The sequence below is a fragment of the Lepus europaeus genome, chromosome 19 (genome assembly GCF_033115175.1).
Source record: "Lepus europaeus isolate LE1 chromosome 19, mLepTim1.pri, whole genome shotgun sequence".
Taxonomy (NCBI): Eukaryota; Metazoa; Chordata; class Mammalia; order Lagomorpha; family Leporidae; genus Lepus; species Lepus europaeus.
In genome coordinates this window covers 4,935,293-4,953,348 of record NC_084845.1, presented here as the reverse complement: position 1 = coordinate 4,953,348, position 18,056 = coordinate 4,935,293, and the positions used below count along the sequence as shown (strand labels likewise).

The 18,056-nt window shown below is 42.5% G+C and overlaps 2 protein-coding genes across 2 annotated transcripts in view; both read right to left on the bottom strand.

Annotated features, from left to right (window-relative positions):
- The window catches only part of MGAT3 (beta-1,4-mannosyl-glycoprotein 4-beta-N-acetylglucosaminyltransferase), a 65,094-nt gene that overhangs the window by 25,915 nt on the left and 21,123 nt on the right, over positions 1 to 18,056 (bottom strand). The window lies entirely within an intron of this gene.
- Positions 11,918 to 18,056, bottom strand: part of LOC133748873 (zinc finger protein 677-like) — an 89,187-nt gene continuing 83,048 nt past the window's right edge. Inside the window, exon 7 of the mRNA XM_062177950.1 lies at positions 11,918 to 17,865. Coding sequence (XP_062033934.1) covers positions 16,366 to 17,865 — 1,500 coding nt within the window. The 3' untranslated portion in view covers positions 11,918 to 16,365. The remainder of the gene's footprint in view (positions 17,866 to 18,056) is intronic.

The following is an 18,056-nucleotide window of genomic DNA, read 5'->3' as shown; positions in this document are numbered from 1 at the left end:
GCAGCTAGGACTCAAACCGGTGCTCATATGGGATGTCGGCACTGCAGGCGGTGGCTTTACCCATAACACCACATCGCTAGCCCCAAAATAATCTTTTAATTCCACTTTTCCATAAACTTTTTTGAAATACCCTTATGTTGTTTCTCCTTGCAGATCTGCTGATGTTGGCTTTGGTTAGGTCTTCTGAATTTGAATGTACATATATGTGTGCTATATTTTCCTGTTCTGGACTTGTGACTTGTTTTTTAATAGAAAGCTTTTATTTAATAAATATAAATTTCATAAGTACAACTTTTGGATTATAACGGTTTTTCCCCCCATACCCACCCTCCCACCCCCAAACCATCCCATCTCCTACTCCCTCTCCTGAAGATCAACTCTATACTAAGTAAAGATTTCAACCGTTTGCATCCACACAGACACACAAAGTGTAAAGTACTATTTGAAGACTGGTTTTACAGTTAATTCTCATAGTACAACACATTAAGGACAGATGTGCTACATGGGGAGCAAGTGCACAGTGACTCCTGTTGATAACAATTGACACTCTTATTTATGAAGTCAGTGATCACCTCAGGATCTTGTCATTAGCTGCCAGGCTATGGAAGCCTCTGGAGCTCACAAACTCCGACCTTATTTTTTATTTATTTATTATTATTATTTTTTTGACAGGCAGAGTGGATAGTGAGAGAGAGACAGAGAGAAAGGTCTTCCTTTTTGCCGTTGGTTCACCCTCCAATGGCCGCTGAGGCTGGCGCATTTCGCTGATCCGAAGCCAAGAGCCAGGTGCTTCTCCTGGTCTCCCACGCGGGTGCAGGGCCCAAGCACTTGGCCCATCCTCCACTGCCTTCCCGGGCCATAGCAGAGAGCTGGCCTGGAAGAGGGGCAACCGGGATAGAATCTGGCACCCCGACCGGGACTAGAACCCGGTGTGCCGGCGCCGCAAGGCGGAGGATTAGCCTGTTGAGCCACGGCACCAGCCTACAAACTCCGACCTTATTTAGACAAAGCCACAATCAAAGTGGAAATTCTCTCCTCCCTTCTGAGAAAGGTAACTCCTTCTCTGATGGCCCCTTCTTTCCACTAGGATCTCACAGAAATCTTTCATGTAGATCATTTTTGGCCCTTGTGACTTAGTTTGTCTCAGGTAATTATAATCACTTCTGCTCTATTATTAGCCTGCATGGAATTTCCTACTCTACCCCTTCACTTTTCACGTGTCCTTAAATTTAAAATGAGTTCCTTTAGACATATAGTTGGGTCCTCTAAATTTTTATATTTTATCTGTTTAGCCATTTAATACTTTTATAATTATAATACATTTACATATAACTTTATAGATGATGCCTTACTACTGCTATTTTGCTAACTGATTATCTGTTCTGTAGACATTTATATAGAAACATACACATTTATAAAAGTGCAAATTCCAGCACAAGTAAATCTGGTGAACTCGGATCGTCTACTGCAAACTCTGTCCATAAGGAGTTTCTCTAGCTGATCTTGCTGGCCTGCAAGATTCTCAACTGACAAGTTGTACTGAATGACCTACCACTTGCCACACTGTGAGCACAGAAAACAATTCTGCTTGGAAATTCATCAGCTTAAAAGCTTGATGAAGGACATCTTTAGAAAGGACTGTTGGGGCCGGCACTGGGCACAGCAGGTTAAAGCCCCAGCCTGCAGAGCCAGCATCCCATATTGGTACCAGTTCAAGTCCTGGCTGCTCCATTTCCGATACAGCCCTCCGTTATGGCCTGGGAAAGCAGTAGAAGATGGCCCATGTGCTTGGCCCCCTGCACTGGCATGGGAGACCTGGAAGAAGCTCCTGGCTTCTGATCAGCTCAGCTCAGCTCAGCTCTGGCCATTGCAGTCATTTGGGGAGTGAACCAGTTATGGAAGACCTCTCTCCTTGACTGTCTTTCAAATAAATATTTTTTTAAAAAAGGAATGTAAATATATAAGCAAAAGCCAGGTGCCATGGGACCAAATCTGTGTACTTTAAACTCCATCTAATGAAGTAAATAATAGGATGATACAGAAAAGGGAAATTCTCCAAGATTTCATGTTTGTGATAAGGAAGTGGTACCTATTGTCAAGATTTTTTTTTTTAAAGATTTTATTTTTGAAGATTATTTATTTGAAAGTCAGAGTTACACAGAGAGAGGAGAGGCAGAGAGAGGTCTTCCATCTGATGGTTCACTCCTCAATTGGCCACAAAGGTCAGAGCTGTCCTGATCCCGAGCCAGGAGCTTCTTCTGGGCCTCCCATGAGGGTGCAGGGGCCCAAGGACTTAGGCCATCTTCTGCTTTCCCAGGCCATAGCAGAGAGCTGGATCAGAAGTGGAGCAGCCAGGTCTTGAACAGGCACCCATATGGGATGCCAGTGCTTCAGGGCAGGGCATTAACCCACTGCGCCACAGCACGGGCCCCATACTGTCAACTTCCTGATTGTCATTCTCTAATTCTCCTATATGGACATTCGTATTCAGACTGACAGTCCTAAAGAGATTTGCATTACTATTTTCATGACAAATTCAGGCCTATCCACCCAGAAACACTCAATAAATGTATTTCCTATTCATAAATTATTTCTTAAGTTTATACATTCTGGCTTAAAATGTTCTTAAAATAAAACTTGCTAACATTTTATATGTTACTGACCAAATTCTCGATTCTCTGAGATAAGTACTGTTGTTATCCTTATTTTACAGATGAGGAGACAAGAAGCACAACAGGGAAAGTCCTTTCCAGTTCATCACACTAAATGGTAGCATCAGAATCTGCATTTTGTCCAGCTGCAAAGATAACTGTGCTAACCATGATATTTCATGAAAAAAGTTCGTCTTGACCTTGCTCGTCCAGTCCTCAACATTTATTTTTCCTGACACCCATTGACATGTTTCACTGGTTTTAGCCACTTAATTGTGATTTTGCCACGTCCACTTGTTTAAATTGATTTTATAGGTATTACCTTTGAGTAGATATTAAAAATATAAATAGTACAGTGACTAGCATGCAATGTTAGGAAAGACTATCCAAGGCCAAATGTTGCATTCATTAAGGCAAGAATGGCTCAATGACAAGATGAAAGATGATGTATTTGTGCTTATCCCAGTAATAATACAATGATAGCACTCATTGAAATAATTTTGAAACATGTTTAAGAGTCAAAATAGGCTGTATTGTGTAACTGGTAAAGTCACCACCTGTGACTCTGCCATCCCACATGGGCACTGGTTCAAGTCCCAGCTGTTTCACTTCTGATCCAGCTCCCTGCTAATGTGCCTGGGAAAGCAGTGGAGGATGGCTCAAGTGCTTGGGTCCTGCCCTTATGTGGGAAATCCAGAAGGGGGCTTCTGGCTTCAATCTGGCCCAGCCTTGACCACTGCAGCCATCTGGGGAGCGAACCAGTGGATGGAAGATCTCTCCCTGTCTCTTCCTCTAATTCAGACTTTCAAATAAACAAACAAATAAATAAATCTTTAAAAAGGCAAAACACTAAGAATGAAGTAATTACTACAGTTTACATGATACAACTGATGAATAATGAAAGATTAAATGAATGTCTATGAGGAATAATGTAGCAATTAATGAAATAGACTCAAAAGACACAACCCAAATTGGCATTCCAAAGGCACAATATGTGTCCTGAGTAAGTTTGATAGATTTCTTGTGACCTTAGGGATATTATAGAACACCTCAGAAATCACTGCCTAATTTTAATTTCATTACTATCATGAAGAGTTTTTATCCTGTGGAGACCCAATTACTGTGTCTATTAAACACATTGGAGCCATTGCCTCTGATACATTGTCTACAGAATTAAATCATTTGATAAATTGTACTTATTTATCATTACCCATTACCTTGAAAATACTGACTAGCTTGTAATCTTACATGAGGAATTTTTATTACCACCTGCTATCCTGAAAATATTGATTCTTGTAGAGTGATGGTATTTTGGACTTAAAATTGTGATTGGTTAATGCCCCAAGATGCTCAATAGTCTTTATTGTAGTAGTCTTATTTCAAGATCTTACAAACACCTGATGTTCTCTAAAGCTGTTTTACAGATCCCCAGTCACATTCTTTGAAGGGATGCATATTAGAACCTTTTAGGCCACTGAGGGCTGATACAGCCCCTTAGGTCTCTGAGCCTGAACCACCAGGCCCAATGAAACTGGGCAGATCAGCAATATAAAGGCTAGTGAAGTGTCTATTGCTTGGGAAAACCCCACACCTGGGACACTCCAGACTGCTAAGACAACGCACTGATAACTTCACCGAGCAGCCTTACTGCATATCTCCCATCCACCTTATCAAGGTCCACGTGGTTCTCCATCTCCCCCACCAAGCAGCTTATGATGCCTTGGAAGCAGTCTTGTATTTTACATTACAAAGTCCTGCCCAGACCTCAATAAATTAAAATTACAGGTGGTCTCAGTCCCCCCCCCCCCCCCCCCCGTCACCACCAAGGAAAGCTCCCCAGGGGAATCCTCTCTACTCAGCACCAAATTGGTAACCCAGCCTGATAACATTGGGCAATACAACTTTCACAGCCTTCTCCCAAAGAAGGCACCCCAGAGGAAGCTCCTCTGCCTGGTGCTGGGTGGGCTACCTAGTCTGATAGCATGGAGTAGTGAAACCTTGAGAGGAATTTCACCTAATTCACACTTAGCAAATGCTTTGTCCTGGAGAAGAGGGAAGAACTGGGCCTTTTCCCCCCATAAGCCACAGTCTGAATACAAACTCTTGTGCTCAGCTCTTTCCTGAGGTGCCTGCCTGACCTGTCAGGTGTATCCTCTCCCTTACACCATGTAACCTTGCTTTCCCTAGTCCGAGTGAATGGGCGCTCTAAGATTCTGCGGGAGAAGTGCCCATCCGTTCTGATGGATGCCTTATCCCATTACACCTTGTTACCTTGCTTACCACTCCTCTCATGTCTAAGTTCATTCTTGTGTGAAGACATGCACCTATCCCACCCATCTCTGCTAACAAAACAACTTTGAAACATAGAGGACAGGATAAAAAATTCTATGAAATCTGCAGATTCACTGAGCTCAGGATTTCTCACCCTGGCCAGGACATAATAACTCGATTTGCCTGGGATTTTGCCATCTGAGGGGATTTGATATTCCAAGTAGAACTTGGGACTGGGGTACTTGGGACTGAACGGGCAGATCTGGGCCATAAAGAACTGCACTCACCTGAATGACCCCTGGCTTCAGCAGAGAATGGTGAGCAGCAGGCAGAACCTTGGCTGGGCTATGTCTGTGAGGCGCATGACTTAAACAGAACCAGGGCCAGGCAAGGATTGGGTGGAAGCCAGCGGCGGGGCAAGGTCTGGAAAGGAGCACAACCTGTGCTGGTTTGCTTCTCCTCACTCCTCCCCTCCCAAGGCTTTGCCAGCTGTCTTTCCGCTTGCAAAAGTGAGTAGGTAGCATTCCCCTTTAAAGGAACCAATAAACCTCCTTCCTGCACTGCCTTAGGTAATACTTCAAACCATTTAATGCTACAGAACTGAGATGCAATGGGCCTCATATCATTATTTTTTGTTGACTTGAAAATCATTTAAAGGAAAAGCTTCTACAAATAAGTGGAGACAGCTTAGGCTGGGTACAGGGAGAAGTTGCAGCTGTTGTGAGGGAGTGATCCCTGGCTGGGGTTGTTCCAGGGTTTCTGCCTCCACATAAGACTTCAAGGGAGAGATGGAGATAGAGTTGTGCAAAGCAAGATTTATTTAAAGGGGTAGTAAACACTCATTTGGGAATGCAGGCAAGTTTTGGGGTAAAATGAGCTGTAATTAGTAAAGTTAATTGGGAGGGGATGGGTGGTTCCTTGACTGAATATTCAGAGTTTGGGTCAGGGCTGTAGCAGATGCAGTCTCTAGAAATAAAGTGTCACAGGCTGGCGCCACGGCTCAATAGGCTAATCCTCCACCTTGCGGCGCTGGCACACCGGTTGCCCCTCTTCCAGGCCAGCTCTCTGCTGTGGCCCTGGAAGGCAGTGGAGGATGGCCCAAGTGCTTGGGCCCTGCACCCCATGGGAGACCAGGAGAAGCACCTGGCTCCCAGCTTCGGATCAGCGCGGTGCGCCGGCCGCAGCATGCTGGCCACAGCGGCCATTAGAGGGTGAACCAACGGTAAAGGAAGACCTTTCTCTCTCTCACTGTCCACTCTGCCTTTAAAAAACAAAACAAAACAAAACAAAATTATAAAAAAAGGAAGTGCCATGACCTCTGTTTCACGATGGGGCGTGAGGCTTCGGTGCACGTGCAGTGAATGGGCTAAGCCTGCAGCCATGATAGAACAGAAGGGCACTGTGTTTGGAGGCTGCACGTATGAGCATGTCTCAGGTGCTAGTGTTTCTCATCTCTTTGCCACCTTGTTAGCCACCTGCCCACATTACAGCAGGCTTGCAGAGGGTCCTTGTAAAGTAGTGATTGCACCCCAGGAACCAGCAATTAGAACAGTGTATTTAATTAAGCAACACATTAAACTGGAGTTGCTTGTGTAGTTTGTAGAAGACAAACTGGGAAATAAATGTAAAAATGTCAATTACACATTGGAGGTGAGTTAGTAATTCATATCTCTATGAAATAAAGTAGTAGCTAATTGTTTCAATTAGCTGAAATTTTCTTTTGGTGAATATCAAACCATTTCATGTGCATACTGTAAGCAGAGATGCCAATGAAAAATAAGCTTAACTTCATCTTGGAAAATAAAGACTGCCATTCCTTCCCCTTTTGTCAGAACATTACCCTCGAAGACTTGTGCAAACACTTCCTCTCTTCTAAAGTATTTTTAGAAACCAATCAAGACCTTTTGCTTATGACTTAAGAACACCTTTCTGAAGGACCTAGCAGCCTTCCCTTTGAATGTAAACTGCAAAAAAGAGGACCTGGCTTCATTTGAAAGACTATCACCTGTCAGAATGAAATGTTTGCGTTTTATCCACAATCCCTCTGAATAAGGCCCATTAGCTAATACATGAGGATACTTTGAAACGGTTGTGGGAAAATGGAATTAAAAGATGAAAATTAAACCTTTTTTTAATCCACATTACACCCATCAAGCTCAAGATACTTTTGTAATCAATACCAGCTACTGGGGCCAGCATTGTGGCACAATGGATAAAGCTGCCACCTGCGATGCTGATATCCCTTATGGGCACTGGAGTCCCAGATGCTTCACTTCTGATCCAGCTCTCTGCTAATGGTCTGGGAAAAGCAATTCAAGATCACCCAAGTGCTTGGTCTGTTGCCACCCACATGAAAGCAGGAAGCACCTGGCTCCTGCCTGGCTCAGACCCAGCTGTTGTGGCCTCTAGGGAGTGAATGAGTGGATAGAAGATCTCTGTCTCTCCCATTCTTTGTAACTTTCAAATAAATAAATCTTGTTTTATAAAAAATAATACCAGCTATTTAGTGCATCCCTAAAGAACTGACTGAGGGTCCTGGGGGTTTAATTATACACATGCAGTCTTTTTTCCATTATTTATGGATAAAAATGAGCATACTTTAGAATTTTTTCAAGATAAGGAATCAAAAGGTCAGGAGGAGCCAATTAAGGACTATAAAGAGGATACCTGGGGCCAGCGCTGTGGTGTAGTAGGTTAAGCCTCTGCCTGTGGTGCCAGCATCCCATATGGACAACAGCTCCAGTCCTGGCTGCTGCACTTTCGATCCAACTCTCTGCTATGGCCTGGCAAAGCAGTGGAAGATGGCCCAAGTGCTTGGGTCCCTGCACCCAGGTGGGAGACCCATATGAAGTGTATGGCTTCAGATAGGCCCAGCTCCAATGCTGTGGCCATTTGTGGAGTGAACCAGTGGATGGAAGACCTGTCTCTGACTTTGCCTCTCAAATGAATAAATCTTTAAAAAATAGAAAAGACAAAGAGGATAACCAATGCTTTCTCACCAAAACTCACAAAAATAGCTCTTGTTTGATGACAGGAATGAGTAGCTTTGTTCTGGAAGCAATAGGCAGATTGAGCTGGGGAAGAAAGGAAAATTCTAGAGTCACAAAAATTTAAAAATCTGCTTACTTTGGCTGTCTGAGAAGCTGCTTACCTAAAGGAGTGCTTAAAATTATGGTCCAACAAAGAGAACATCTAGGTTACATCCTAAGAAACATCTGTTCCCAAGAGTTACAAAAGTTAAAAATTACGTTTTTACATGCTGTACTTGCCTCTTCTTTTAATTCTCTCCAGGAGCCATTATTGACTATAAAACTCCTAATGGGTTCTTCTATTATAATTCTCTACGCTTGGACTAAATTGTTTCTCCTTTTTTAAAAGATTTATTTATTTGAAAGTCAGAGTTACAGAGAGGAGAGGCAGAAAGAGAGAGGTCTTCCATTTGCAGGATCACTCCCCAGATGGCTACAACGGCGGGAGCTGTGCTGATCTGAGGCTAGGAGCCAGGAGCTTCTTCTGGGCCTCCCACTTGGGTGCAAGGGCCGAAGGCCTTGGGCCATCTTCTACTGCTTTCCCAGGGCACAGCAGAGAACTGCATCGCAAGTGGAGCAGCTGGGTCTCCAACCACTGCCCATATGGGATGCAGGCACTGCAGGCGGTGGCTTTACCTGCTACGCCACAGCGCCAGCCGCCAGGCTAAATGGTTTTATAATCTGTGTAAGGGCACTCTATTGCCACCCACTATCTGGCAGTGTGTAAGATATGTTCTATCCAACTTAAGGGGCACACCACTTGCAATTGATTTTGTTCCAGTTTTGCTTCTACTAATCGATAAAAACGTTTCAGAACTCAACAACTTCTAATATCTTACTGTACAGGGAACACAGCTATTGGTGACTGAAAATTCTCCAGCTTATAAAACTAATTCATTAGCTAAGATAGACCAAAGACTCCCAGACCCAGGACAGGTAGGGCCTGCACTACACCTCTGATAAACAGGAAGCAGCTATAGATGATTCAATGCCCTTCAGCATCCATTAAGGCCTAGAATCTCTTGATCTCATGCCCCTTGGTGACCCCGCCTGCATACCCACCTGCCAATCAGACTACATAACCACTCCCCTTGGAGCAAATAAAAAGCCTAGAGCACGATGGGCCCTTCCCTTGTTGCCCTGTGCCTTCGGGGTGTGAGGCCTTACAGCCCCACCCTGCCTCTGCTTTCCTGCCCGCATGCTTGCTCCATGGGGCACCAGCCTGCTCTCTGCCTGGTATGGATCCAACTTAGCTTCTAGACTTCTATTAAAGCCTTCACTTTCCTGGGCATTTCTCTCACTGAATAAAACACTTAAAAACTTTTTTTTTTAACTTTTGCCAGGCAGAGTTAGACAGTGTGAGAGAGAGACAGTGAGATAGTTATAGACAGTAAGAGAGACAGGGAGAAAGGTGTTCCTTCCGTTGATTCACTACCCCAATGGCTGCTATGGCCGGTGCTGCGCTGATCAGAAGCCAGGAACCAGTACTTCCTCCTGGTCTCCCATGCGGGTGCAGGGACCCAAACACTTGGGCCATCCTCCGCTGCCCTCCCAGGCCACAGCAGAGAGCTGAACTGAAAGAGAAGTAACTGGGACTAGTACCCGGTGCCCCAACTGGGACTAGAACCCAGGGTGCCGGCGCTGCAGGCGGAGGTGAGCCATGGCACCGGCCAACACTTAAAAACTTAAAAAAAAATTAGATGTTTTCTAACACAGGTTAATCTTGGGAAGCATCTGACTGTACAGACACATTTCCCAAGCACATATATATATGTGTGTGTGTGTATATATATATATATCACATGTATAATCAAAGATAAAATTGCTTGAAGAAATTGCCAACTTAGGGGGCCAGCACTGTAGCATAGCTGGTAAAGCCACCACTTGTGAACATTCCATATGGGCACCTGTTGGATTCCTGGCGACTCCACTTCTGATACAGCTCCCTGCTAGTGGCCTGGGAAAACAGCAGATGGCCCAAGTATTTGGGCCCCTGAACCCACATGGGAGACCTGGAGAAAACTCCTGACTCTCTAGCCAGCCCCAGCCGTTGTGGCCTTTTGAGGAGTGAACCTACTGGATGGATGCCCTCTCTGCCTCTCTACAATTGCGCCTTTCAAATCAATCTTTTTTTTAAAAAAAGATTTATTTACTTGCAAGTGAGTTACACAGAGAGATAAGAGGCTGAGAGAGAAAGAGAAAAGAGACGGGGGGTAGGGGGTCTTCCATCTGCTGGTTCACTCCCTAGATGGCCTCAACAGCCAGAGCTGCGCCAATCCAAAGCCAGGAGTCAGGAGCTTCCTCTGGGTCCCCCACACAGGTGCAGGGGCTCAAGAACTTGGGCCATCTTCTACTGCTTTCCCAGGCCATAGCAGAGAGCTGGGTTGGGAGTGGAGCAGCCAGATCTCGAACTGGCGCCCATATGGGATGCCAGCACTTCAGGCCAGGACGTTAACCTGCTATGCCACAGCACCGACTCCTCAAATCAACCTTTAAAAAATGGCTGGCTGGCGCTGCGGTTCAATTGGCTAATCCTCCGCCTGCGGCGCCAGCACCCCGGGTTCTAGTCCCGGTTGGGGCGCCGGTTCTGTCCCGGTTGCCCCTCTTCCAATTCAGCTCTCTGCTGTGGCCTGGGAAGGCAGTGGAGGATGGCCCAAGTGCTTGGGCCCTGCACCCGCATGGGAGACCAGGAGGAAGCACCTGGCTCCTGGCTCGGATCGGCGCAGTGTGCCAGCCGTAGCAGCCATTTGGGGGGTGAACCAACGGAAAAGGAAGACCTTTCTCTCTGTCTCTCTCTAACTCTGCCTGTAATTTAAAAAAAGAAAAAAAAAAAAAGAAAATTGCTAATCTGTAACCACGCTTTTCAAATCAATCAATCTTAAAAAATTGCCAACTCAGCTTAAACTTTGGGAAACACTGGCTAAAACAAGTTTTTCAAATATCAGTATGTCACAAAGGTCAAAACAGGAACGCTCACCAACTGAAAACAAGGGAACTGCTAACTCAGTTCCCTAGACTGTCATCAAAAAGGGAACTGGACAACACCAGATACCCTCAACAGTGCCCCCAAAGACCCCTTGTTCACTAGCCACTACTGTTAACAGAAGCAATCTTTGGGGAAGCTTTTCTGCTAAAGCTGTGACTCTCCAAAAACACTTAAAGCAGATGTCATCATCCTTTGGGACCACCAGAGTCAAGAAACCAGCTTTGTTGACCCCACCCGGACCGTTGCTACTTAATGGTCTACTTTTGCTTTGAGTGGACCACTTCCTCCTTGGTCCAATTGCTTTGACTGTGCAGTCTTCGGGATCATGCTTATAAAGCCGTTTCAGCCCTGTTACAATTCTTCAAAGAAAAGCTTCTGGATCTTGATTTCACTCACACTTGTTTAAAATCTTTACTGAAACCTCTGTAACTGATTTGGACACAACTTTGGCACTCATCAAGCAGCAAGTTTGCTTCATTTCATCAGAACTGTGTAAACTGAACCAGTTGAGACATCTACAGTGTTGGCTAGTGTTTCTTCTGTTAATCATTTCTCTTCAACTCAGCCATGATCAAGATTTTTCCCTCACAGAATGCTATGGCTGGTCTATCACTGCAGGCTGCATCTTCATCATCTCAACCCTTCTTAGAACAATTCACTACTGATTTTTAAGTAAGTCCCTAAACAGTGCACTTGATGTACATACTTTAACCATGCTTTAGTGGTTGCAATCGCTAGGAGTCACTTACTAAATGGCGCTAGGTTTAGCCAGTCCCACAGGGTCTCAGATTCCAAGACTTATGATGTTATTAATCTTCCCTAGAGGTGGCATTTGGGTGTAATTTTTGACTTGAGGTTTCTTTTGTTTCTGGAACCGTAGGTCCTGAGCAAAATGTTAACAATCTCAAAGTAGCTCTGACAGGAGCCCACTTTGCCATCAAAATTCCCAAAAACTTAACAGTCATTGTGTTGTTGACTAGAGGTGGGTCATGATTCCTGTGGACCAACCAGAGGCCTGCAAGTGAGCTGAACATTCACCTATAACCTCCAACTTATTGGCTATGACACTTAACCTCAACTTCTTGAGGAGTGTAGGAATTGATAGCTGCCTGTGTTCCTGTTGTTTCTTTGCAAAATAAATTCCTTTCACATCCTTGGTGTAACTGAGCATGGGTGCTCTCAGCAACCAGACCTAGGTTTAGGGCTCTAGTTTCTCTGGGAGCATAACATTTCATAATGCATTAATGATTTCACCATTCTTCCACACAGCTGTCACCATAAATGTGATGCCTCTTTGTGCTTCAATTTTACAATTAGGTGCTGCCCTGATAGTCTTCAAAGTAGGTATTTTCCAGACATGTTATAACAAGTTTTTTATTTTGGTACAAAAAATGACATCTTTTCCATAACATGCATTTTCCATAAACTTTTTGAAGACCTCTCATACACTCGTTACCAGAGTCAGAATAAACTATGTGTGATCAATGGTGATATTAAGTCTTCTTTCTATAGGGCTAATTTATCAGGAAAACAGGTACCTAATGGGCTGCATAAACGGGAGTTTTTTCTCTTAAATTTCTTAGCAATTTCTATTACCCAGAACATTCTGGTATTTTAATTTAAATGTTTTCTTTCTCTACTCCACTTTTGGAAAGCATTTCTGGATTTGTAAATGTATTTTCCCCATAGTATGTAGTTCAATAATTTCTTGGATAATCAAATTGTTAGTGTTTACTAGTTTGTAGGTACACTAAAGCCTCAATAATTCCTGAGATTACATTACAAGCTTTCAGTTTATCGACATTGAAAGTAAAATCATGGGGCAGACATATGGCCCAGTTGTTAAGACACCACTTGGGACACCCACATTCCATGAAGAGTCTTTGGGTTTGAATCCTGGCTCCACCAACAATCCAAATTCCTATTAATTTACACCCAAGGAGCAAAGCACATGATGGCACAAGGGCCTGAGTGCCTGCCACCCACATGGGAGAGGTCCATCCTGGGTTCCAGGGTCCTGGCTTGGGTATGTCCCAGCCCTGGCTGTTTCAGGCATTTGGGGAGTGAACCATGAACACTGCTTTTTATATTATTTATATTTTACATTATAAATAAAAAAACTACCTAGCTGATCAACATTTGTATGTATTTCCTATATTTCCAATCTGAATTCAAGTTCTCCATACAGCTTTTGTCCCCAGGTCACAGAAAACAACACAATTTCTACAAGTTGGGGCCAGCACTGTGGCATAACAAGTAAATGCAGCACCTGCAGTACTGCATCCCATAGGGCACCAGTTCGAGTCCCAGCAGCTCCACTTCTGATCCAGCTCTCTGCTATGGCCTAGGAAGGCAGAAGATGGCCCAGGTGCTTGGGACCGTGCACCTGCATGGAAGACCCGGAAGAAGCTCCTGGCTTTGGATCAACCCAGCTCTGGCTATTGTGGCCAATTAGGGAGTGAACCAACAGATGGAAGATCTCTCTGTGCCTCTGCCTCTCTGTAACTCTGCCTTTCAAAGTAAATAAATAAATCTTTTCCAAAACTTCTACATGTCAAATTAAAAAAAGATAATTTTCGTCAACTTATTTCTCTGGTGGAAAAGCCTCTTGACTTCAAAAGATTCAGCTGATACGTGAGGAGACTCAGGATACTAGGCATGCCATTTCCTGATGCACATATCGCCTCACATAGGACTGTTAAAAATGTTTGTGACATACTGTTCAAGTTGACTAAAACATTTCATTAGCCCAGTAAAAAATTAATGTGTGGAAATCCTTAAACAGTTAATATGATTAAGTAATTTCACTGCAGAACCATTTTTTCAAAAGCTATGGAAATATCATTTTCACTTTATGGTGCTAAGCAATATATTATTCCATGGGTCATTTTCAACTATAGTGAAATTACTTTGTATTTGTATGATTTTTACCTAAAGAGTCTCTTCCCCTTTACACATTATAATCCAGAACAGATGTTTAATATTCTCTTCTGTGCATTACTCCAGTAAAAATTTAGGAGATACACAAATGAAGGTATTGTCTGAAGACATTCTGTGGCATGAAAATACAAATTTGGGGGAACTAAAAAAATGTACATTTAAAAAACATTGTGATTTTGATTTTTTTCACTATAAAGAAAAGGCAATGTTTAGGATATATATTTACTTCATTAGACATTACATAACATATAGATGTATTCAAACATCATGTAGTACCCCATAAATATGCACAAATTTTGATGACAGTTAAAAATATTAAAAGTGTTAAAAATAGAAGGCAAAATCAGGAATATTTAAAAAATGAGTAGCCTTTTAAGTCTAGTTCAATGAAAGAAGTGAAATGACAAATGGTGAATACATTCTCTTAATGTAGTGAGTTGGCTAATGAGGTTTTTAAAACAATAAACATGTGGGCATAACTAGCGTCTACAATGATAAAGGAAAGTATCACTGAGAAAGTCTCCAGATCTCCATTTGTGACAAGGAGGTATTTCCACTGCAGAATCCCTGACACCATTCTGCCACTTCCCATGAGCTACTTTACTCACTCAGACCCAGAAAACCTTGCAGAAAAAACTGACACTCAATATTTGCCCTTTGACTTGTTCTCATTCAAAAATATATTTAGTAAGTTATCCCTTAAGTTATCTATGTAATTCTTTTTATATCAATTACATTTGGAATAAAAATTAACCATTTCTTTTTGTTTAATAATTGAATTTCCAGCTAAGTATTGCTGATATTGCCATTTCACATCAGAGGTAAGCTAGGACAGAAAGAGGCTGCAAGACTCATCCAGTTACATACTGATGAATCAGAATTGGAATCCCTGCTGTGTAAGCTGCAAAACCTAGTCTCTTAATTAACCATGGAGAAACAGTAAAAAGGCTAGTTAGCTATTGTTCTAAGTATCCTACTGAGGTAGAACAAAACTATGTGAGTAGTAGTATGACTCATGGTAACAAAAGATTAAATTGTATTGAGACATCACATCAACAATACATTTTGAATCAAACAGCAACAAACAGCACTTCAATGTTAATGTTTAAAAAAATCTACTTAAAGGGGGAGGGAGAGAAATAGGAATCTCATCCACTGGTTCATTCACCTTCCACAGCCAGGGCTGGGCCAGGCCAGGCCAGGTCAAAGCCAAGAACTCAGTCCAGGTCTCCCACATTAGTGGCAAGAAGCCAATCACTCCTGCCTCTTTGAATCTACGTGGCAGGATTCTGGAATCAGAGATGGGTATCAAGTCCAGGGACTCCTGATGTGTGGCACAGGTGTCTTAACCAGTAGGCCAAAGACCTGCCCACCTCTGTATGACTTAAGTCCTTAATAACATATTCCTCTTGTCCCACATAAATCCCAGGATCCTGTAGTCTTGGGCTATCCTATTTTATGGTCAGATGCTAGAAAATTTCTTTCCTATACTTCACAGTCCCCATGAAGGGCACCTTGAAAACAGCAAGCATGTGCTGATGTGTGGCATAGGTAGTCTTGGGCTATCCTATTTTATGGTCAGATGCTAGAAAATTTCTTTCCTATACTTCACAGTCCCCATGAAGGGCACCTTGAAAACAGCAAGCATGTGCTGATGTGTGGCACAGGTATCTTAACCAGTAGGCCAAAGACCTGCCCACCTCTGTATGACTTAAGTCCTTAATAACATATTCCTCTTGTCCCACATAAATCCCAGGATCCTGTAGTCTTGGGCTATCCTATTTTATGGTCAGATGCTAGAAAATTTCTTTCCTATACTTCACAGTCCCCATGAAGGGCACCTTGAAAACAGCAAGCATGACTTACATACTAGCTTTTAGAATTATTCTCTGCCTCTTCCAAAATGCTGACAATATTCAACTTCAAAAAGAATCACTTTCCAAAATGCCTAGATGGAAATGATGCTCACCTAAAGAAGTGAGATCTTTCATCCTCTCAGTTCCTTCCCAGAGACCACAATGAAGTCTGAAGGCAGGCATACTACTAACAAATTTCAAGGTTGTTGTTGAATATCACATATAATAAAGCACTGTTCTTAGGAAACATCAAGTGAAGTATTTTATAACCTGAAGATAACCAGGCCTCTGCAAAAGGTAACTCAGAGATTAATCTTGGAAAACTAGAGACCAAGGTATTCCTCACATAAATCCTCATCTACAGAGTCACTGGGTAATAACCTCAGCATGTACATCACATTTGTATGATTTCATCCAAGATGTATAATTTGATGCCTAGGGAGTTGTGAGTCTAGGATAAAGCCTCTGCCATACAATTACATTATAAAATTGGTTAGTATGAACTTTCTTGATATTTACTAATGTTTAAACTCTTGATTAGTAGTTTGCCATAGTCATTACATTTATAAAGGTTTTCTTAATGCATTCTCTAATGGGAAAGAAGTGGATTCTGACTAAAAGCCTTGCCACACTCATTTGTAAGCTTTTAAAAGCCCAGTATGAATTCTCTGATGACTCGCAAGGTTTGAACGCCGGCCAAAGACCTTACCACATTCATTACATGTGTAAGGTTTTTCTCCAGTATGAACTAACTGATGGGTAGTTAGGCTTGAACTCACACTAAAAGCTTTCCCACATTTATTACACTTGTAAGGCTTCTCTCCAGTATGAATTCTTCGGTGACTTGCAAGGTGTGAATTTTGAGTGAAGACCTTGCCACACTCGTTGCATTTGTAAGGTTTTTCTCCACTATGGATTACCTGATGGGTGGTTAGGCTTGCATAAACACTGAAAGCCTTGCCACACACATTGCACTTGTACGGTTTCTCACCTGTATGAATTCTCTGATGATTTACTAGGTGTGAATTCTGAGTGAAGACCTTGCCACAATCATTACATTTATAAGGCTTTTCTCCACGATGGATTATCTGATGAGTATTTAGATTTGAATGAGAACTAAAAGCTTTGCCACATTCATTACACTTGTAAGGTTTCTCTCCAGTGTGAATTCTCCGATGAATTGCAAGACTTGAAGTTTGACTGAACACCTTGCCACATTCACTACATTTGTAAGGCTTCTCACCAGTATGAATTACCTGATGGGCAATTAGGTTTGAACGCACACTGAAAGATTTACCACACTCATTACACTTATAAGGTTTCTCTCCAGTATGAACTCTCAAATGCCTTGCAAGATTTGAAGTTTGACTGAAGAATTTGCCACATTCATCACATTTGTACGGTTTCTCACCAGTATGAATTCCTCGATGACTTGCAAGGTGTGAATTCTGAGTGAAGACCTTGCCACATTCATTGCATTTATAAGGTTTTTCTCCAGTATGGATTGCCTGATGGGTGGTAAGGCTTGAATACACACTAAAAGCTTTGCCACACTCATTACATTTGTATGGTTTCTCTCCAGTATGAATTCTCCTATGATTCGCAAGGTGTGAATTCTGAGTGAAGACTTTGCCACATTCATAACACTTGTAAGGTTTTTCTCCACGATGGATTATCTGATGGGTATTTAAGTTTGAGTGTGAACTGAAGACTTTGCCACACTCATTACACTTGTAAGGTTTTTCTCCAGTGTGAGTTCTCCGATGAATTGCAAGGCTTGAAGTTTGACTGAAGACCTTACCACATTCATTACATTTGTAGGGTTTCTCTCCAGTGTGGATAACCTGATGGTTAGTTAGATTTGAACGAATACTAAAAGCTTTGCCACACTCATTACACTTATATGGTTTTTCTCCAGTATGAATTCTCCGATGACTTATAAGATGTGAATTCTGAGTGAAGACTTTGCCACAGTCATTACATTTATAGGGTTTCACTCCAGTATGATGTCTCTCATGAACTAAAAGGTAAGAACGTCTGAAAAAAGCCTTACCACACTCAATACATTTGTAAGGCTTCTCCCCAGTATGAATTCTCCGATGATGTGCTAGAGAAGAGGTGTAGCTGAAGATCTTGCCACACTCCTCACATCTGTAAGGTTTTTCCCTAATATGTGTTTTCTGTTCTTGTGTGAGCAATGAGTATATAAAATCATTCCCATATTCATCAGACATGTGAGTTTTAACACTAGAAGGAATTCTCTGAGGTGGTGAAACTAAGGGGATATTGTTGATAGACTGCTCAATGTAATTACATTCATCAA